This window comes from Corvus brachyrhynchos, unplaced genomic scaffold (genome assembly GCF_000691975.1).
Source record: "Corvus brachyrhynchos isolate BGI_N302 unplaced genomic scaffold, ASM69197v1 scaffold61, whole genome shotgun sequence".
Classification (NCBI taxonomy): domain Eukaryota; kingdom Metazoa; phylum Chordata; class Aves; order Passeriformes; family Corvidae; genus Corvus; species Corvus brachyrhynchos.
In genome coordinates this window covers 304,266-323,633 of record NW_008236478.1, presented here as the reverse complement: position 1 = coordinate 323,633, position 19,368 = coordinate 304,266, and the positions used below count along the sequence as shown (strand labels likewise).

The 19,368-nt window shown below is 44.9% G+C and overlaps 2 protein-coding genes and 1 long non-coding RNA gene across 10 annotated transcripts in view; 2 read left to right on the top strand and 1 right to left on the bottom strand.

The window, feature by feature from the left end:
- Positions 1-8,950, top strand: part of ZSWIM8 (zinc finger SWIM-type containing 8) — a 58,770-nt gene extending 49,820 nt beyond the window's left edge. For 3 of the 4 annotated variants that reach the window (XM_008643706.2, XM_017725883.1, XM_017725885.1), the window contains 6 exons: positions 442-924; positions 1,515-1,683; positions 3,940-4,113; positions 5,535-5,654; positions 6,607-6,785; positions 7,923-8,950. In XM_008643706.2, the coding sequence (XP_008641928.1) occupies positions 442-924; positions 1,515-1,683; positions 3,940-4,113; positions 5,535-5,654; positions 6,607-6,785; positions 7,923-8,126 (1,329 nt within the window). In that variant the 3' untranslated portion in view covers positions 8,127-8,950. The remainder of the gene's footprint in view (positions 1-441; positions 925-1,514; positions 1,684-3,939; positions 4,114-5,534; positions 5,655-6,606; positions 6,786-7,922) is intronic. The other variant, XM_017725884.1, reaches the window with a different exon arrangement.
- A 5,554-nt stretch (positions 8,951-14,504) lies between these two features.
- The window catches only part of NDST2 (N-deacetylase and N-sulfotransferase 2), a 107,296-nt gene continuing 102,432 nt past the window's right edge, over positions 14,505-19,368 (bottom strand). For all 5 annotated transcript variants that reach the window (XM_017725886.1, XM_008643705.2, XM_017725888.1 and 2 more), the window contains 3 exons: positions 18,046-18,155; positions 16,476-16,578; positions 14,505-16,318 (listed from right to left, as the gene is read on the bottom strand). In XM_017725886.1, the coding sequence (XP_017581375.1) occupies positions 16,193-16,318; positions 16,476-16,578; positions 18,046-18,155 (339 nt within the window). In that variant the 3' untranslated portion in view covers positions 14,505-16,192. The remainder of the gene's footprint in view (positions 16,319-16,475; positions 16,579-18,045; positions 18,156-19,368) is intronic.
- LOC108444648 lies at positions 16,585-19,350 on the top strand. The gene is made up of 2 exons (XR_001859277.1): positions 16,585-17,014; positions 19,053-19,350. It is a non-coding gene; the product is annotated as an uncharacterized LOC108444648 (long non-coding RNA).

Below are 19,368 nucleotides of genomic sequence, written 5' to 3'. Positions count from 1 at the left end.
GATAGATATGCTAATTAGTAAGACCTGTAATGTTATACCAGATCTTTTGGGGGTGCATTGCAGTGTGCATTTCAGTGCATTCAACCTGGATGTAGTGCACCTAAGGATCCTTAAAATAAATACCAAGGTAAAACCCCTTTTTCCCTTCTAAGAGTGTTTGACTCTTGATTTTAAGACCAGGAAAAGGCATCAATTTCTAGCATCAAGGATGTGCTGCTGTTACCTGTGGGGTTGGCTCCTTTGCTACTGCACAGCCTTAATCCTGGTTCTCTGGATTTCTTATGTTTCATGAGTAACACTGGTTATTCTGCTGCATAGCATCTGGCTGGTCCCCATAGTGTTAGTTGTTTTAGAGTGCCTTATACTTTTCCCCTCTTGTAGTTTTTCCTTCTTGTGTTTCTTGTTTTACATTCTTGACTTCTTTTGTTTCACTGCTCCCAGGACAACCTGATGCTGGAAAAGGCCTGCATGGCCGTAGAAGAGGCAGCCAAAGGAGGTGGTGTGTACCCAGAAGTCCTCTTTGAAGTAGCTCATCAGTGGTACTGGCTTTATGAACAGACTGTTGGTGGGACCCCAGCCCAGAGAGAAGGTGCCACTGGCTGCAGCGCCGGTGGCGCACGGGCTGCGTCTGAAGCAGCGCGTGGCTTGGCAGACAGCCGGGTGACCTCAGAGCCGACCACGGTGACAGTGGCAGCTGCAGTAACTGCTGCAGCAACCGTCATGCCAGTGATCTCTGTGGGGTCAACCATGTACCAGCAGCACACAGTGGCAGGGCCAGCAATGGCACATACACACACCCAGGGTCTCCACCCTTACACCACCCTTCAGACTCACATCCCCTGTAATCCCCAGTATATTGGACACACTATCCAGCACATGCCACGCCCAGCTGTCTTCCCGGTCCCTGGCTCGGCGTATCCACAGGTGAGTTTTGGCTGTGCACTGTGACCTTGTGTGTCTGCTTCTGGGGGAGTATGTTGGATTGGGGAGAGCATGGGCCTCAGACCTGTCATGACTTGAGATCCAACTTCTGCTCTCACTTGCCAATTGATGACACTTACTTTGGCCCTCCAGCTCAGCATTTGCACAATAAGGAGCCTTCTATGGCTGCATTTAAAGTCTCAAGAGAATATAAAAATATAATACATCAGTAGTTTTTAATTTCTCTTGCTCTGAAGTTTCTCAGAAGGCACTGAACAGAAAGCTTGTTGTCTTGAGAGCTTGCAGGCTAAATAGAGACTATGGTGGGAAAACCAAATAAAGGTTATTTTAACCTTTGCCTATTTGTGATGGTCTTGGAGTGGTTTTCTGCAAACTGACTAGATTTTTAAAAGGAGGAAGAACAAGCAGATGTAATGCTCTTGCGGTGCAAGGTTGTTCCTTTGCTTTGTTTTCCTGTCAGACTGGGCCTTTGAACCTCTGGGGCTTGTGTGGGGACACGATGTTGTGAAGTACTTCTAAATGGTCAGGCAAAATAGACATTACTTGACATTGTAATGTACCTTCTGTTTTAGGGTGTCCATCCAGCATTCATAGGGGCGCAGTACCCTTACTCAGTAACCACACCGTCACTGGCAGCTACAGCAGTGTCCTTTCCTGGCGTGCCCGTCCCCTCCATGACGCAGATTGCGGTGCATCCCTATCCCAGTGAGACGGGACTGTCGCTGTCTTCCAATGTAGCGCGTAAGTTACAGCTCTGGGCTGCGTAGCAGAGGTTTCTTTACTGTGTCTCTTAGCTGTTCCCCAGTGAGGGCCTGTTCCTTATTGATTACAGGTGGAATGAGGGTTCTTGCACTGAAAAGTTCTGGCTAAATGCATGCCGTTCTAAAGGTGTGCATGCTCAGGGGTACTGGGATTTCCAAGGGGCCTGATACAGCTAGCAGAGATAAATTTCTGTTTAGCTAAATTTCCAGTCTGAGATTATTTAGGCCTCAAGACTAAAACATGTTTGGAGCCCTCCTGGCCCATCTGACTTCTAACCTGTAAAAACTTTATTCCCGCTCTCCTTGGGGCAAGGTGAGCATAGACGATCTTGAGCAGAATCATGTGATTCCTTTTGGTCAGATGAACAGAGTGCAGGAAGCAGGCAGACTTCTGCTACAGAAGCATTACTAAATGTCTTTCCCTGCCTGAAAGGATTGGAGGCAGCCAGTGCCCAAACTGTGGAACATGCACAGAGACGACGGATGTCTTGTCAGAGTCATGTCAATGGCATTTGGAATGGTTGCTCATGTGTTGTGCTGGGGCTCGAGTGATGGTGAAAACCCATCAAGTAGTGTCTGGCACTGGGACAACAGATGTTGACTGAATTGGGGGACATGCTGTCATTGCCATGGAGTTTTGCACCAGTGGGTCATGCTTGACCCCAATCTCTGTTAACTCCTCATTGGAGAGGCTGTAATACTTGCCTGTTTTTACAGTGTTTTGCAACTCAGCAGGTGCTGGAAGACTGGTATGTGCAAAAATACTTGAGAGTTGTGTTGGCCTCCGTCATATTCAGAGTATCAGGAGAATGTTTTCAGTTATTTTTTATCCTGTATTTTGATGCTAAAAAGCCACCACAAAAGCAAATAGAACAGTCCTGAAGGCTTTAGGATCTGACAGCTGCCAGCCCTAGTTGTAGTCTGATGCTGTGACTTTTCATTGTGAGAAACCATTTCTGTACTCCTCCAAAGAGTTATGAGTCTTTCAGAAGTGTGAATTCATCCTAGAACACTCAAAATACTGAAAAGAGAAAACAACCCCACCCTTTCCAGTTGCCATTGTTTATGGCTTCCATAAACTTGTTTTCAGTTCTTGCAGTACTGTTTCACTGTTCCTGAAGTACGTAATTATGTGGTGATGCCTGAGTTCTGGCAGTAATTTAGCTCATTCTTATGGGTCATTCTCCTTGGCCAGACTTGAAACGTAGTATGAATTTTGCCCCACTTTGTGGGTTGTTTGGCACTCTGTCTCCTTGGCTGAGGAGGTCAAACAGATCTTTCCTTGGAGACACATTGTTCTCAGGTATTCAACTATTCAGTAGCAAACATGGAAGGAAAAAGAAAAGGAACTTAGAGCATTGCTCAAGCTGGTGTAGTAGCACCACAGAGAAGCCATGAAACAAGGGTAACAATGTGCACACACCTAATGGCATTTCTGTTCTGAAGTTCTCAAGCAAACCTTGGTTTTTACTCTTTGTACTTTTCTTGAGAGGGACAGATAAATTTGGGTCTGTTGTCAGAGTGCAGCTTAGTGACTCTGTTAACTGCTATTGGTACAAGTTTAGGTGGTACAGTGCAATGGATTTGCACTTGAAACCTGTCATTTCCCTTGATTTTGCTCATACTAGTTAAGTGTCTGAAGGTGACAACTTCTCAAGTCTCCTTGCTGTTTTTACATGCTGCCAGTGTGTGCAGTGACTGTTCTTTCCAAGGATGGATTGGAGGTCAGCCTCCGGTAACAGTCTTCCTGAACAGAGTGACAGCTGTTGTACAGCTGAAGTGGAAGAACCTTGCATTGTTGGACTTGATCTTTGAGTGACTTAATACTGTTCCTGCTCAGTAATTTTCCTAGCAGTTTCTCATCAGGTGTAGACATACACATGACTGTTTCCTTGGACAAGAAATCAGAACCAAACATTTTATTTAATAATAGGAAAGGCCTTTGAATCAACACATACATGTAAACCATGGATTTTGTGCATGTTCACAAGATACTGCAGAAGAGATGGACACATGTAACTGACCCCGTCAGGCCCAGCTTGCAAACAAAATAGAGCTATTCCTGGCCCATTGTATTTCAGTTCTAAGCCTGTGGGTTTTGTTTGCTGTATTGTTCTGTTTAGGGGAATATAACCCTACATTGGCAGGGGGCAGTCAGGTGAAGGAGATGATGTCCCAAGTAAACCTTCTTTTAGACTGGTGCTGGGTCCTAATGCTGCTGTTTTGCTCTCTTCAGTAGGCAGTGTCCATGCAGGATCAACGTTCCCAGCGATTCAGGGTGCTTCCTTGACAACTCTGTCCTCACAGCCCAACTCCCTTGTTACAGGGGGTTTTCCTGCCGAGGATGAGCAGCACAGTCAGCCTGTGAGCCCCCAGGGTCTGCACTACCTCCACTCTGCATACCGAGTTGGTAAGGATGGCCAAGTGGGTTTCTGTAGCCCCCTTGAGAGGGATTCAGGGCAAGGCTGCAGGTTTTCGCTATCTTTGGCAGTTTTGTACTGCACCTCTTGGGGGTGAATGCACCTGAGGGACATGGGAAAAGCAAGTTGATGATCATATGTGGAGCCTAAAAATGAAGGCAAAGCATTGCAAGATTGAACAATTGCTTTTCAGGACCGTCAGAGCAGAAAAGAAAGCTAAGTGGGTTAGAGCTGGGAAGAGTCTTGCCTTTCAGCAGATGCACATAAAGGAGTCTGCATAGGGCTCCAAGGATGCGACTGTGCAAATTGTGACTAAATGATAAAATGGTATTTGGCTCCTGCTGCTCATGGATGGGGCAGGCACACCTCTAGTTTAATACCAGCTTAGTCTTCAGAGGCACAAAGGGAAGTGCCCTGTGCCTCTCCAGTTAATTTGTTGGAGACAGATGCAGAGGGAACTTCTATTTAGTGAAGAGTGGGTGTGTAATTAGCATTCCTTTCCCAGTCATACTGGTTATGAGAAAATAAGAGTCTCTGCCTCAATTGCCATTGGCACAAGGGTGTCAGTCATAGGGTTTGTGATTAAGCTTAGATTGCAGTAAGCTACTGTAGTAGTAAGTAGTAAGTTACTTGTACATACTTGTGGTCCAATCCAGTGGATACTTGGTGTAGGAGAAGGAAGCCTCTAAAATAAGTGAAGGAAGAGAAACAGCAAGAAAATGGAAGGAAAGCTTGACTTTTTTTGTTGAAAGCTGGAGTAGAAAGTACTTGTTAGCTAGAAAGGGGTGCAGATGTCATTTAAAATATCACAGTGGTACATGGCAAGCCATGAAGGGTGTTTAATAGCCTGAGTAAGAGAGAGGCACAGGCAGGGAAGATGGTCTGGAAGATCAAGAAATGGCACACGTTGGTATTCGAGTATTCTTTAAATGGGTGGATTTCTCTGAAGAACTGTAATGGCATAAGTGAAATGTTTGCAGATTGGCAATACTGCAGCTCAGTGTTGGCCTGTTGTCTTTGCAGCAGAGCAGAGTAGGTTGGTTTGGGGTAGCTTCTCTGTTGCAAAATTTAGATCAAAAAGCTTTGCTTTCAGGACACCTCTTGTAGTGCAGCCTTTGGGGCTCTCTGCTTGACGCTGCCTGGGTGCTTGAGTGTCTCTTTGCAGATCTGTGAGGGTGATGGCTGAGGAGGTTTCCCAGTCTGGAGCAGCAGATCCAGATGTTCTTGCAGATGGTTCCTGTGCTGGTAGGCTCCAAGACTGGCCTTTTGTTTCTTTCTGGACTCTTTGCAGCTGTGGAATTTTCTATTGGTGAAGGGCAGGCCAGTCAGGTTGTGTTGCAGTGAGTGAAATGCTAGGCTAAGCCTTACTGGGCAGGAGTGCTGCTTGACTGTGGCTGCCCCTTTCTCACAGGGATGCTGGCTCTGGAGATGCTTGGCCGAAGAGCTCACAACGACCATCCCAACAACTTCTCCCGCAGCCCGCCCTACACTGAGGATGTAAAATGGCTCCTTGGGTTAGCTGCAAAGTTAGGTAAGGCTCAGAGCAGTACTTAACAGAAATCCACTTGCTGGGATTTGGGCCATGGTGGGAAAAAGCTCTTGAAAGAGTGAAATTTCAAAGATTGGGCGAGCCTGCTATCGATCCCATTCCTGAGAGTGTTTCAGAAGATCCCTACTGCTCTTTCATCCACTCATTTGTCCCATTTTTGGGTTCTGTAGGCATGCTGTTGAATTTTGAGGCACTGGATGAAGTACATGAAATTGGACAGGGTTCAGAGCTTGTATCTCTTCCGTTCTATAATATCAATTCTTTCTTTTCTATTTCCACTGTATTGTAGGTATTCCTCTTTCTTATGTATATTTATACCTTCTGTGAAGACCTTTTATAGCAATAGGTGCTCAAACCACCTACGTTTTGGGGAGCTGTTTGTTTTTACTTCCATTTTGCTCTTGGATCTTTTTTGTCAGATCATTTTTTAAATTCTTCCATAAGCAGTAAGAACTAAAAAAACCTTTACAAACAGCCTGTTCAGTGGCACAACTTCTGCTGCTCCTGCTGTTAGAGCTCCACTATAGGAAGTGGTGTGGGGAAGCTTGACTTATGTCTACAGCCTCCTTAAAGCCTGAGTGCTGAGGTATCTAGGTGCCTCCTTGATGGGCAGTCAGGAAACAATAGAGAAGGTACACTGTTATCCTTGTCTCTCTAGTTACCATGCCACGTTAGTTTTCTTTCACATCCCCTTTAAAGAAAGGTGAATTTGGGAACACCAGTGACTGAGGTGGTACCTGGTTTCTCCTCAGACCTGATGGATATAGCAGAATGTTCTCTGTCCCCATGAATTTGCTAGACTGTCTTGCCCAAGCCTTCTGCAGGATGCATTACATTGAGAAGAAGGTGCTCCAGATCCAGGTTCTTGCTGTGAAGTGTGATTTCTTGTGTGTCTGTTATCTTAACGCTGTTGTTCTGGCTTCTTCCTGTGCAGGTGTAAACTACGTGCATCAGTTTTGCGTTGGTGCAGCCAAGGGGGTGCTGAGCCCTTTTGTGCTCCAGGAGATCATCATGGAAGCTCTACAGAGGCTCAACCCTGCCCATGTGCACAACCACCTGCGCACCCCAGCCTTCCACCAGCTGGTGCAGAGGTGCCAGCAGGCCTATATGCAGGTAAAGTGTGCCTTATCTTCCTGCCTGTCAGAGCTGCCAGGCCATTTGCATGCCTTGCAGGTGCTGCCTGTGTCTGCATGTACTGAGGGAAGGGGCCTTGGGCACTGGGAGCTGAAGTGGTCCATTTCCTGATGCATCCCCTCCCTCAGCAGGGACTGTAACAGGTATCACCTGCCTGTGTGGAGGCTGCATGCAAAGGAACTTACAGTACTGCTTCTGCCTTCTGCCTCCCGTGCTCTTCCAGAGGCTGGAGTGGTTTTGTGTCTTCCTCACTTCAAATGCTACCTGTACCTTTTAACTCCTGAACTTTTTCTTGGCTATATTTTCAAGCCCCCTGTCCACCCCTGTCCCTAGCCCATCTTTTTTTCTTGCCTTGTTAGTAGTAGCCTGTTTTCCTTGGTCGGCTACCATGTCCCAGGCTTTATTGAAACCAGGACAAGTATGTTTCAATGAGCCAGCTGGAATACCAAAGCTGCCTGTTCCTTAAAACAGTGCAATCGGGACACTTCACATATACTGCTTCTCCTGAATAAATGACCTAAGGGGTGATTCTGTAGCCATAGTGTCCAGATTGGATTAGCTCTCCTATCACCCCAGGTGGTATTTTTGAGACACAGCAGCTTCTTCATTTGGCCTCAAAAGCTGAACCTGCCAGTTTGGGGCCTTATTTGAGAAGCTGATAGAAGTGACAGTGTTAAGCCTAGAGATATTTTGTAGCTACTTAGTGTAAACTTTACTTTGCCTATGCCCCTTAGCAAAGGAGATCTGCAGTGACCAGGCTGGGTGTAACCTGCAGAATGAAAGGTTGTGAGGGTTGGATTCTGGTGGGGTAGGCTGTTACCCGGCCCTCTAGTGCTGGACTACAGCCCAATGCAGTGCTCATGACAGAGAGGGTACTTGTTATGTGCTGCCATTTTGGTGCTCTGAGGGAGCACTGCCCTTGGCTGTGCTGGGGTGTAGGATACAGCACTCCTGCTTTTGAGATACTCTTCTCTGTCCGAGCCACGAGTCTTGGGACTGCTGGTGGGTAACAGCATCATGTGACCTATTGCCCTGGGAGCTCAGTCCTCTTCTGAGTTTCACCAGCAGGAGGGTGGTGAGCAAATGCCTTAAGGCTTTTTCCCTGTTTCCATCCAGTACATCCATCATCGGCTGATCCATCTCACTCCAGCTGACTACGATGACTTTGTGAATGCCATCCGCAGCGCCAGAAGCGCCTTCTGCCTGACTCCCATGGGCATGATGCAGTTTAATGATATTCTCCAGAACCTAAAGCGCAGCAAGCAGACAAAGGAGCTGTGGCAAAGGGTCTCTCTGGAAATGACCACCTTCTCACCATGACATCGGGTGGAGCGCCACGGACACACAACCCTTTGCCCAACATAGTTGTAGTTCCATTTACACCATCCTTCCTTCTGGTGTCTTTTTTATTTTAGTTTTAACTTGTTGGAAACCACTGATCTGATGTATTTATACCATTACATTCCTCTCCAGCACTGTTGCGTGTTGGCGCTCTGCTTTGCTCGCTCTTCCTCCTCCTTCTCAGTGGGCTGCAGGCTCCAGAAGCATCAGGAAATGAGAAGGAAGTTGAGCTGGCTGCCCTGTGGTGTAGTCACCGCTTTTTTCCCTGAGCCCCGGGAGGCTGTCCTGCGAGCAGTTTGCAGTGTGATTGCGCACGTGTTAGAGGGGTTGGGGATTCTGTCTTAAATATTTATTTTTGGCATTTATAAATATGTAAACTTTTTTTTTTTTGTATGGGCTTCTCTCACTCCACACACCATCTCCTGTTGGGAGTGGCTGGAACTGCTGTGCACAGTGAGTGCTCCCTCCATCCCTTTCAGCAACTCCTGGTGAGAGAAGCTGAGACTGGAATACCAGGGCCAGGGCCACCGCTGCAGCTTTCAGCAGCAGCTGAGGGCAGAGGCTGGAGCTTGGGCAGTCAGTCCTTGACTGCACTGAGCTACCTGGAGACTGCCAGAAGTGCTTGGGCTCTTTCTCAGGAGTGTCCCTCACTGAGCACTGCTGGTTCATAGAATGTTTTGATCCTGGTTGTTACAAGTTGTACAATCCTGTTTCTTTTGGCTGGGATATTACTCTCCTGTAATCAGTTTCTTATCCCTTGTCTCTTCTCGTTTCCTGATTAAACACTCGTTTTCTTAGACTGACTCTTTCTTCTCTCTGCTATGATGTTGGCAGTCTGAAGGAGCTGGCCAGCTGTGTGTCAGTGGGAGCTCCTGTGAGCCCTGGTAGGTGGCTGTTGTGCTTTGGGGAGCAGCAATCCAGCACAAGCTGGGGCCTGAAGGTTTCTTGCCTGGTACTGCTCTGAGAATGACATGCCTCTGCAGAGGCTGAGGTACGTGTTTGATGGGAGTTGGGAGAGTTGGTGGTAAGCCTGGGATGTTCTGCCTACCGTTCTGTCAGTCACTGGGTTCCTTTTCTAGTCTTGATACTGTGTGATAATGCAGAGCCTTGTATTTTCCAAGTATTGTGCAGAACAGCAGCTTCTCCCATGTACTTAGAGAGGTATTTGGTGGACTATGAAAGATATCCAGTAGGGACAGCATTGCAGAAAATTAGGTTTAGATAGCTTAAGTGTATAAGGACATAAATTTCAGGGCTTTTAAAAGGGGAAGTTAGATGACTCATGGACGTTAAGAATCCAGTTTCTCAGTAGTAATGAATTTGCTTCTTACTTGGGTTTAGCCAATGCGTTTTAGTTTCTGCAAGTTAGAAATATGTGCCTGTTTGGTATTTTCAGTGATACTCTTAAAAAATAAAGTAACTGATAGGCACAGGGCAAAACAGATGGACAGGCTCTTTTGGTTCGACTCTGTGTACTGTACAGGCCAGAGAGTATGACTGAGGTTCCTCTACTTCTGATTGTGCAACAGTAACTATTTAAAGATCTCCTTATAGCTCCTTGTATTCCACCATAAGGTGTCTAGTTACATGTTAACTAGAAATGCAGATGGTCGTAATAATGGGTTAAATTCTGTGGTTTTTAAAGTCAAGTCTGTGTTGATTATGAGCTGCCTGTTACTGGGCAAGACTTCTGGATTTGCCTGGAGAACACAGCCTGATGATGTGTGGAAAGTTTGGGTTCCTGGAACACTTTCTGTGCTCTGCTTCTTGCATGTTCAGAACTGTGAAAGGAGCTTAGAGAAAAATGAGTTGTCTAATAAAGTCTAATCTTTTCCTTTCTAATGCTATAGGAGAAAATCTGTGGAAGAGAAGGGAGCATGTTTTAGAAGGAAAGAAGCAGAAGGGAAATGGGTAAAAGAGCTGAATGTTAGAGTATCAGGAGCAGAAGTGGCTTATAGCATTAAGGATTTGGATTGAATAGGGAAATGTCAGAGCCTCATCTGTTATATTGATTAGAAAAATACACTTAGACCCTGAGCAGACAGGTTTTCAGACCACTGTGTCTGTTAATTTCTTGTTCCTGAACCATGTTCCGTGAAATGTATCTGAGCAAGGACAGAAGAAAGTGAGGAAGGAGGTGATGATGGGTTTTTTGCCACATGTCTGTGGGGTTATTGAGGTATTTTTCTTTTATAGGAGATGGGATGAGCCCTGATGGCCCCAGAAGCATTAATCTCTTGTTAAAACAGAACAATTATTACCCACTGCAGTCTTGTTAGTTTGGCCACTATTCCAGGAGTGGGAAAAAAGTATAGGCTTTAGAAATTCTGAAAAGACATCTCAGCAGAAAACCTGTAACAGAGGTTGGCAGGCAACTCAAATTTCCTTTGACTTTCAGTTAACCCATGTGTTTTTTCACTTGGAGTAAATGTTCTCCAGGACCTTCCCAGCAACACATGAAGTGTCTCCCCTTCTGGACATGTTCACCTATTACCATCTTTCTTGCCTGTGAAAATTTTCTTTTGGAGGCACTTTCCAGGAATCCGAGTTAACATAACAGTATTTGCCTTTGGACTTCAGTGTCTTTACAGCCCATGAACAAGGTGAGTTGGAGCTGTCCTGTAATGAAATGACATGCCTGGCACCAGGTATGGCTGGAATTAGCTGAAAAGCCTGCTTCTGTCTAGTTTTGTTTACAGTCCTTACTATTTATTTGGGATTTTTATTTTGGAGAGCCCATTCAGAATTAGCCTTTTGGAGAGTTGTTGAAACTAAAGTTCTTAAATTTTTTGCTTGGGTTTGGTTTTTATCAAGCCTGGAACTGGTATTTTGGAGAATACAGCTTTTATTTTCCCACCTTATTTAGCACCAGCTTGGCTATTGCTACACAGTGCTGGAGTGCTCTCAACAGCCTTGCAAATCCCAGTCAGTGGAAATGGAGTAAAGCACTGAAGTACCCATGAAATTCTTCACCACCTCTTGGTCAAAGTTGTCAGCTGTAACAACATGGCATAAATTTAAATTAGTTTTCTATAAGAGGTGGGAAAATTGTAGTTTTCTTACCTAGATGTTAAGAGATGGGCAGGATATAAAAATGAATTTTCAGGATGTAACTGGGAAGAGAATGTGCCAAAAACGATGAGAGTTCTCACAGTCTGTTACCACTGACTTTTTTTTTTTTTAAACTAAGGTGCAAAAAATAAAAGGGCAAGTTCTTAGCATTTGCTCACCATGAGTGTTCTATGACTTGCTTTTAAATCCTACTTTGCTTTTAAGCCCTTTTAAGCCATAGACCAAATGGCTCTCAGCTACAGTTTGTTTAAAATATTTTGTTTTTCTGTGCCTGAATTTAAGTGCAATTGACATGATTATGGTGAAGGCAGGGTCTTTTGGGTGGTTGTTTTTTTTAAACTGCCTCCCTCTCACTATCCCATTACCCCCAGAATAATTCAAATGTGGCTTTTGAACTCATTTCTACTTCTGTTTCTGTTTTAAGGGTATGCACTTGGGGCAGGGTGGTGGCAGCAGCTCTCCCAAAGCAGCATTACTCTGTGGAAGCTAGAAGTGCAGCTTAGGGCTGTTCCAGGCAAGGGTTTTTATTTGAGCCGAGAACTAGTGAGTGCTTTTCCTGAGGGCACCATGCAGATGAACCATGTGTGCTGTCAGGAGCTGCCATTACTGAATAATGTTTCTGCTGCTTGTAAAGACTGACTGTGCTCTGTAAACAAGTGACTTTTTATCTTGTGGGCATTGTCTACCCGCAGTTACAGTATTCATAACTACTTACTGCTGTCCAGGCTGCACTGCACCATTCCTTTGTTGCCATGAAGGGGATGTGAGTTATGAGGGGAAAGTGGTGGAAATGCACTAGATCTAGTACATATCTGGTATATTTACATAGCCTGCATTATAAACAGGGCCTGGGTCCCTGACATTTCCTTCCATGTCATACTTACATTGCCTCATTTAAGTCAGCCAGGAGCTTTTTCTCTGTCCTGAAAAGCACCTTTTCCAACAACCTGAGGGGTTATGACCCAGCCTGATTTATGATCATGTTACCATACGTGACATAACCATGAGCTGGACGCTGACTGCTGGGATGGCATCACCAGTATGGACCTGCTTATTTACAAGCATTTTGGAAAGACTGGAGAGCTGAAGGTGACGAAGGTGAGAAACCAAGTCTTGGAAGAAAACCACTTTTTAAAGCTAAAAATGAATTTCTTTCTGCATAGAATAGTGGAGATTAGTGTCAGGAATACTTTTTGTAGCAGAACCAGCCTGCAAAGTGTTTTCAGAGGTGAGTATTACTTGGTTTGTTGTGGTTTTTAACCCCCACAAGCCTTTAAGAAAAGAACCCAAACAAACTGTAGTTAAAGCCCTGATAAATGGAGAGGAGGTACCAGTGCTCCATCTGTTTGCTGCTGTGTGGTGGGGGATGGGATTCCTGGCTTGAGGCAGCCTTGTACGTGTTGGCTGCTTGGTGTCTTGTGTGCAGTTGCACCATGTCAGCCAGGAGTCCCTCAGGATTCAGTGAGGAGGCTGAGCAGACTTGTTTGAATCATTTTGCATGTTCAGACCTGTTTATCATTGCTTTTCTGGCCATGTTACTACTGATACAGAAAAATGATCAGCAGCAAATCAAGGGATTTTCTTTCCAACTGAGTAGAAGGCCTGAAAAACAACAGGATGAGGTTGATCAAGTGGCTTGTTAGATTCCTGTGTGTCATTCTGACTTCCAGGAGGTGCAGGCTTCTGTCAGGAATATTTGTCTTTGCAGTGCTATCATCAGATGAAAATTGTAATTTTCAGTGATCAGATTTTTGTGTAGAATTGATACATGCTGCCACCTACAGAGGAATTCTCCAGTTCCCTTAGAAAGTCTTCACCCTATAGTTGAGACTTGTACCAGTCATCCCTTAATGTTGTACAGAATAGAAAGAGGCAGAGGCAGCAGACAACTTTAAACTATCTTCCTGACTGAATTCCAAAGTGGTGTGCAAGCACAAGTTCCAAAGAATTTCCTAGTGGTGTCTTGCCAATGCTCATCTTTCATGCACCTGGCTATTAAAATCACACGACCTTCTGGTACCTAGGTCAAATGACTCCTTTTTGAATGGATCAGTTGCATCAGACTAAGGAAGTATTTTTTAATACTTTACCAAAAAAACCCTTTAGGTACTGTTTTGTGCTTATCATTTTCCTTGAAGAGAACTGCTTACCATGGACTTCTGCTACAAAGCAGTGAGGCCAAGGTGAGGTTTGTTTCCACTATGGACTTGTGAGGAGATGGAATGTTTCAGTGCCTAATGGGGTCATTATCTAGTTAACCAGTGTCTCTCACTGAAAGAGATGGGATTTGTTGGCTTTTTGGTATCACAAAACTTCTGATATTACACGAGCTTCTCTTAGAAGGCAGTGTTAGAGTCCACAGCTTTGAAGAGATGTCTGGAAAGGGGGTAGTGTCTGCATCTTTGTGCTGTCAGAGAGAGACAGTAGATTTGAAAACAGCTCTTCATCAGGTAAGGACATCCTGCATTTGGAGCTGTCCACAGCAGGTGCTTTGTTTGTCATTAGCATAAGCATTAAGAACTAGCACAGTACAGAAATTAAGCAACTAGGGGAAGGAAGGAATAAATAATGAGACTACACAGTTGCCCTTCGCTGCCCTGAGTGACAGGCTATTACCGGTAAAGTAACACTGATACTTAGTGTGCCCCTCCCACCATTTACTCCTCATACCATGTTTATTTTTAATGTTTAAATCTGTACATCTTAAAGATGTACCATAGTCCGAGGTAAAGCATGAAGACATTGTGTGACAACCTATAATGAATTAAGAGCAGGGAAATGTTTAAGGGAGCAGCACAATCATTAGTCCTGGGATCCTCCACCACCTGTGGCAGCATGTGAAAATAGCTGCCCTGCTGCTTCCAGGGTTATTTGTGAAGTGTCTGGTGGAGGGAGAGCTGTAGGACTATTTCACAATGCTCTCACAACCATGACTGTTCAAACAGTGTTCTCCTTCCAGTTTACTGTAAGAGCTGCTGCACCAGGCACACCTGGACAGGAGGGACAGAGCCAAGCTCTGCTGTGGCAGGCACAGCAGCTGGAAACCACTGCAGTGGCCAGGGATGGCCCCAAAGTCACCACTCCTGCAAACCAGTAAGAATGAGTCTCAAACTGCAGCCTGGCTGCAAGCCTTAGCACACTGCTTCTATGTTGCTTCAAACGTAAGTTAAACACCACTGCTGCCCTCCCAAATACCAGCTCTAAGGCCTGCAGGAGGTTTTTCAGGTTTTTTTATCCTTGTACCAGCTTAGGATCCATGACACCACTCCAAATCATCACAAAGAATAAAAATAAGTAGTACATTTATTGAATCTCCACTTACTACTACTTCTAGCCTTTATTCAGACATATGTGCTCAGCTTTGAGAGCCAAGAATTTCTTCATTATCATTCAATGTGAATGATGCTATACATGAATCAAGTGCAGGAAGTTGGGCTTTTCTCTCTTAACAGGAATGAGAGAGGGGTTTCTAGTCTTTCCATCTGTTTTTTGGCTGCACAAAATAACCCTTTCCAAGGGCACATGAAATAAAATACTATATTGCATACTATATACATTTACATACAACGGTAAATGCACCAGTCATTCAGAAATACACAATACCTAAGGCTCAACGGAAAAGCTCAGTTGAAGCAACTTCTCTCTGGCTAGGAGAGAAGTGGCTTCATGACAGTTGTGGAAGTTTCCATAACCTGTGTTCATGTGGATCCTGCCCCTCTGCAGCAATCTCCAAGGAGGACCACCTGTGCCTGGGAAGGAGGGGATGGCCCATGCAATTCCAGAAGCCCATGGCTCAAAGAAAAATATATACAACCATGATGGAGGATTGCCTCTGAGAATAATTATCCAGCAACTGCAGGAGGAGGCAAAGTACCTTAGTGTATTTACTTGACCACCTGCAGAAGCCTCTTTTGGGCATAGGAAACCACTTCTGGTGCAAAGCCTTCCCTTTATATCTGAAAATACTTACTTTTAACTGTTTTTTGCTCTTCTCCTTGGACTGTGTTCGACTGCAAGAAGATTAAAACAGTGCTAGCAACTGAACCTGTGTGGTAGGGGCACTGGAGCTGTTGGAAAGGGATTTTTTTTTTTAAGCTGATCAGACATGAGGAACTGAATTGTCTGCTTTCAGCTGTATTATCAGCCTTATTTTACAATACCTGAGCTTTACCTCCCCCCACTGCTGTGCTGCACTCACACACCCCAAAAGTGCTCTACAGCGATGTTACTGCTCCTTGGTTATCTATTGAAATTTCTAAAGTCCCTGCAGAGAAATACTTGTAACATTGCTACATGTGGCAACCTTTTCTCTAAGATAAGAAAGCAATTCATTGACCAGAGTCACCACTGTATCACACCCAAAACAGTGCAGATAAGGAGAGACAACGTTACCTGTCTCCCTGTCCCCGCAGGTGCAGTCCCCACCATCCCCACGCAGCGGCACTGTAAGCAACAGGCACGGGCAGGAACAAGGCCGTATTGGACCTCGCTGTGCCAAACAGACTACGGATAAAAGCTGGGCTTCGCTGCACTAGATTCCCCTTTTATTAGGCTGCTGCTCTTTTCTCAGCAGTGGCCTCAATTGCTTCCCCTCTTCAGCCTTTACTTCTGGGCTCAGAGAAGTAACACATTAATTCCAGCTCATGCCTGTTTCATAAACTGAGAAAAGTAATTTAAAAATACACAAAGTGTTAACTCTGCTCTCTCCCCTGCTCAAAGTAGGGCAGGCATTCCAAATCCTTCCTGTAAGTAGAAGTCGAATTGTAGTAGCACACCATTAATACTCAAGACTGTGACTTGCACTCTATGCCCCAGGGCAGTGTCAGGGGCAGCAGCGCTTTCCGAGGGTGGGGCAAGGCTCCACATGCACATTCTCTGCTCCTGCTCATTTGTCCAGTTGTTTTGGCTTCAGAAGAGATGGCATCATAGCACACATTGGAGCACCACACATCCCAGTGGCAAGGGAGTCCCTCTCAGCTCCAGCTGGAGTTCTGCAGTTCCTCTCGGAGCCAGGTTGGAAGGGGCTGCCCAAGTCTGTTCATCAGCTTGGACAATTCAATGTTGTGTTCCCGGTAGAAGTCTCTTAGAAAGAGCCGTGACTGTGTGGAAAGAACAGACCACGTGAGCATGAAAGAAGATGTTACCCTCAACACATGTTCCACAGGTCATCTAGGACAGATGGTAGGAAAATCCACGTGGGTTTGCTGGGATGTTTTTACATCTCTTGCTGCCAACAGATTTGAGACAGCTACTCACCAAGGAATCCATATCAGGGTATTTCCTTCCTTTACTCTTTCCTAGGCATTTAGTTTTTCCTCCATCTAGCAGCTGGCACCAAAATCCTTTTGCTTCATCAAATCTGAAAAGGATATTTGTCTTTAAAAGATACAGCCACATAGCCAATTAGCAGCAGCAGCAATTAAGTAACTCCATAGTTATTTCCTATTTCAGTGCTTTACCTATTTATTTTGTGGTATTGGTTCCTTGGGTTTTTTTAGCACTGGACTACTTTGACAAGAAATCCATTACAAACATGACTGTTTCAGCTTTATGCAAATTTCAGAGATAACATGGTGTTACACTATTTGTCTGTCCAGCTGGGGGGCAAGATAATAATCAGTTTTTTACTGTATGTAAATTATTTTAAATCTACTTGCTAGAGTTGAGTATTAGAGAATCCCCTGACTGTTTTATAAAAGAGTGAAGTGTTTCTTTTCTTGCTCGAACACAGGCATAAGGCAATGCTGGGAACCACGTCTGGATCTGGCCTGCTCTGTCCCCTCAACTGGCCAAAGGTGAGCTTGAGATCTGAGCAAGTCCCCCTACAAAATTTGAGGCAAGCTGACCAATCCCATCTATTTTCTGACCCTGGCTGAGGGGTACCAGCCAGTACCACTACTGTAGATACTCCAGTCACCATCAGCACATGTGCTGCAGCAAATAAAGCTTTCAAGTAACCTGACATTTCTCTAAACGTGTTCTCCCCTGGGGAGCCATGTGCCACCCCTTTGGAAACAGCTGTAGGAGGAGAACTGAATTAGTTGTCCTCTCTTTATTGTGAAAGGAAAGGACAATTGTTCTACGCCTACATGCAGGCATCCCCACCCACCATCCTCAGCTGGCATAGGCTCTGACAGCAGAGAAGATGTGAAAACAGGTTTCAGCTGCAAAGAACAATATTCAGCATCTCCAGTGGGCTTGCAGAGTTTCCACTGAACCCCTGTATGGCCACAGTTCACTTTCAACAGCACTTAATCTATTCAGATAACTGTATGTGCAGTCATGTCTGAGTAACATCCCTTAACTGTAGCAGTGAGGTGGTGCCTCTGGTAACGCTCCCTCAGACAGCTCTGGGCACCTGTCAAATCCACATTGTCTCTAATAACAGGCTCTTTACCTCAAAACTGTGCAGTGTGGCCCTAATCTCCATCTGGGTGAAGATAGGAGCAGCTTGTCACATATTTTTTATCATACCTCCTCTACTTTTTGTCAGATACAGGTATAACACAAAGCATAAGGACTGCTAATAATTCCAGCACCTTTTCTGAAACACAAAGACCAAATGGAAAAAACATCATAGTTACTGCTGTGAGCAACTTCATGCTTCTCCATGACAGTGGCAAAACCTTGTCCTTCCCCTACAATTTCTGGAGCCACTAGGCTGTGATTCCAGTCTCCACAAAGCATCTCATGGTATCTGAACCTAGTTTTAGGTTTAGGCATAACTCTGAAACCTTGGCAGGTGTGTGGTCAGAGAAAAGTATTCTTTTAATCAAGGGCTTCCTGGCTGAGAAAGCATCCTCCCAAAACTGATTTATTTCCCTACCTGAGGGCCTGGGTGTAGTTGAAGAGCGGCGTAACTCCCAGGAACTTCTGGATGTTGTCCATTACAGAGGCAGGGTTGTGTCTCAGCTCCTGCCCATCCACAATGAGAAGCTGAAAAGAGAACAGCTGCCTTAGCCTCTGCCAGCTTGTGCTGACTGACACCTGTGAGCTTCCTGCATCTCCAACTGCCCCTGGCCTGTGAGTACAGGCAGCCAAAGTCTGTATGTTCTACAACAACACAGTGGGGGGATGCAGCCCATTTGTCACCACAGGTAGAGAAGTTATGATATGGGCCACAAGTACCATAAAACAGTAAATCATGACAAGCTTTGCTTAATAAAGTTGTCTTTGGCCAAACGCCCTGTAACAAAGCACTAAGGCCCAGCAGCAGCATGTACAGATTGTCTCTGGAAACCGTGGGTTTTTTATGTCAGCAGCCATTGTGCTAAGTTTCTTCTGTAACTTGTGATTATTCTCCTGTTACATGTCTCATAGACAGTGAACAACATTTGTGCTAATAAATCACCTATTCCAAAAACCAGAATGGAGCAATAGTCACATGAACTGAAGACTGGCCTGCAGAAAGAACAAGGATGGTGTGTGTTTGGGTCCATCATTCCTCACAGCAGTAAGCTCCAGGAATAGTAAGGCAATGAGATACAAGCCTAAGAATGCTTTACCATCTCCTCTTTTAGTCTTGGCAGATCTGTCATGTACAGTTCAGGCTCTGCTGCTTTGGCAGAGAATAAGAGACTAAATGGACATTATAAACCTCTGCTGGATTACAGACTGTCTGACAATAACCCCGGCAGCAGAAAGAACTTGAAAAAGCACATTCTGTAATCACACACATCTATTGAGAGATATATATCTATCTACCTGTCTAGATAAATAGATACCTATATATCTATCTTAGACAGTTTAGAAACTTCTTGGGAATTTAGAGACTGAAAAAGTCTACACTGTCTATTAATTTGCCTTTTTTGCAAATTTTTATACAAAACACAGAATCCTGACATCTCTGCAGTGAACCTTCCCTTCAGCAGACAGCTAATGGCTTCACAACATCGGGACTAACAAGAGGCAGAGTCCACAAGCCTCTCTCTAAAGTAACTAAACCACAGGCTGAAGACCTTCTGGGCCTGAAGAGGGTCCCTGGACTGGAGACTGCCAAGATGAAAGGAAGGGAGTGCTAACACTGCTGTTCTTGCTGAAATTTCCAGTACTGTGGAGCTCTCTAGGAGATCACAGTATCCTCCTGCACTCATTTCCTTTTACAAATACAATAAAGTGCAAAAATGGAGTATTCAAGCCTGATTTCTTA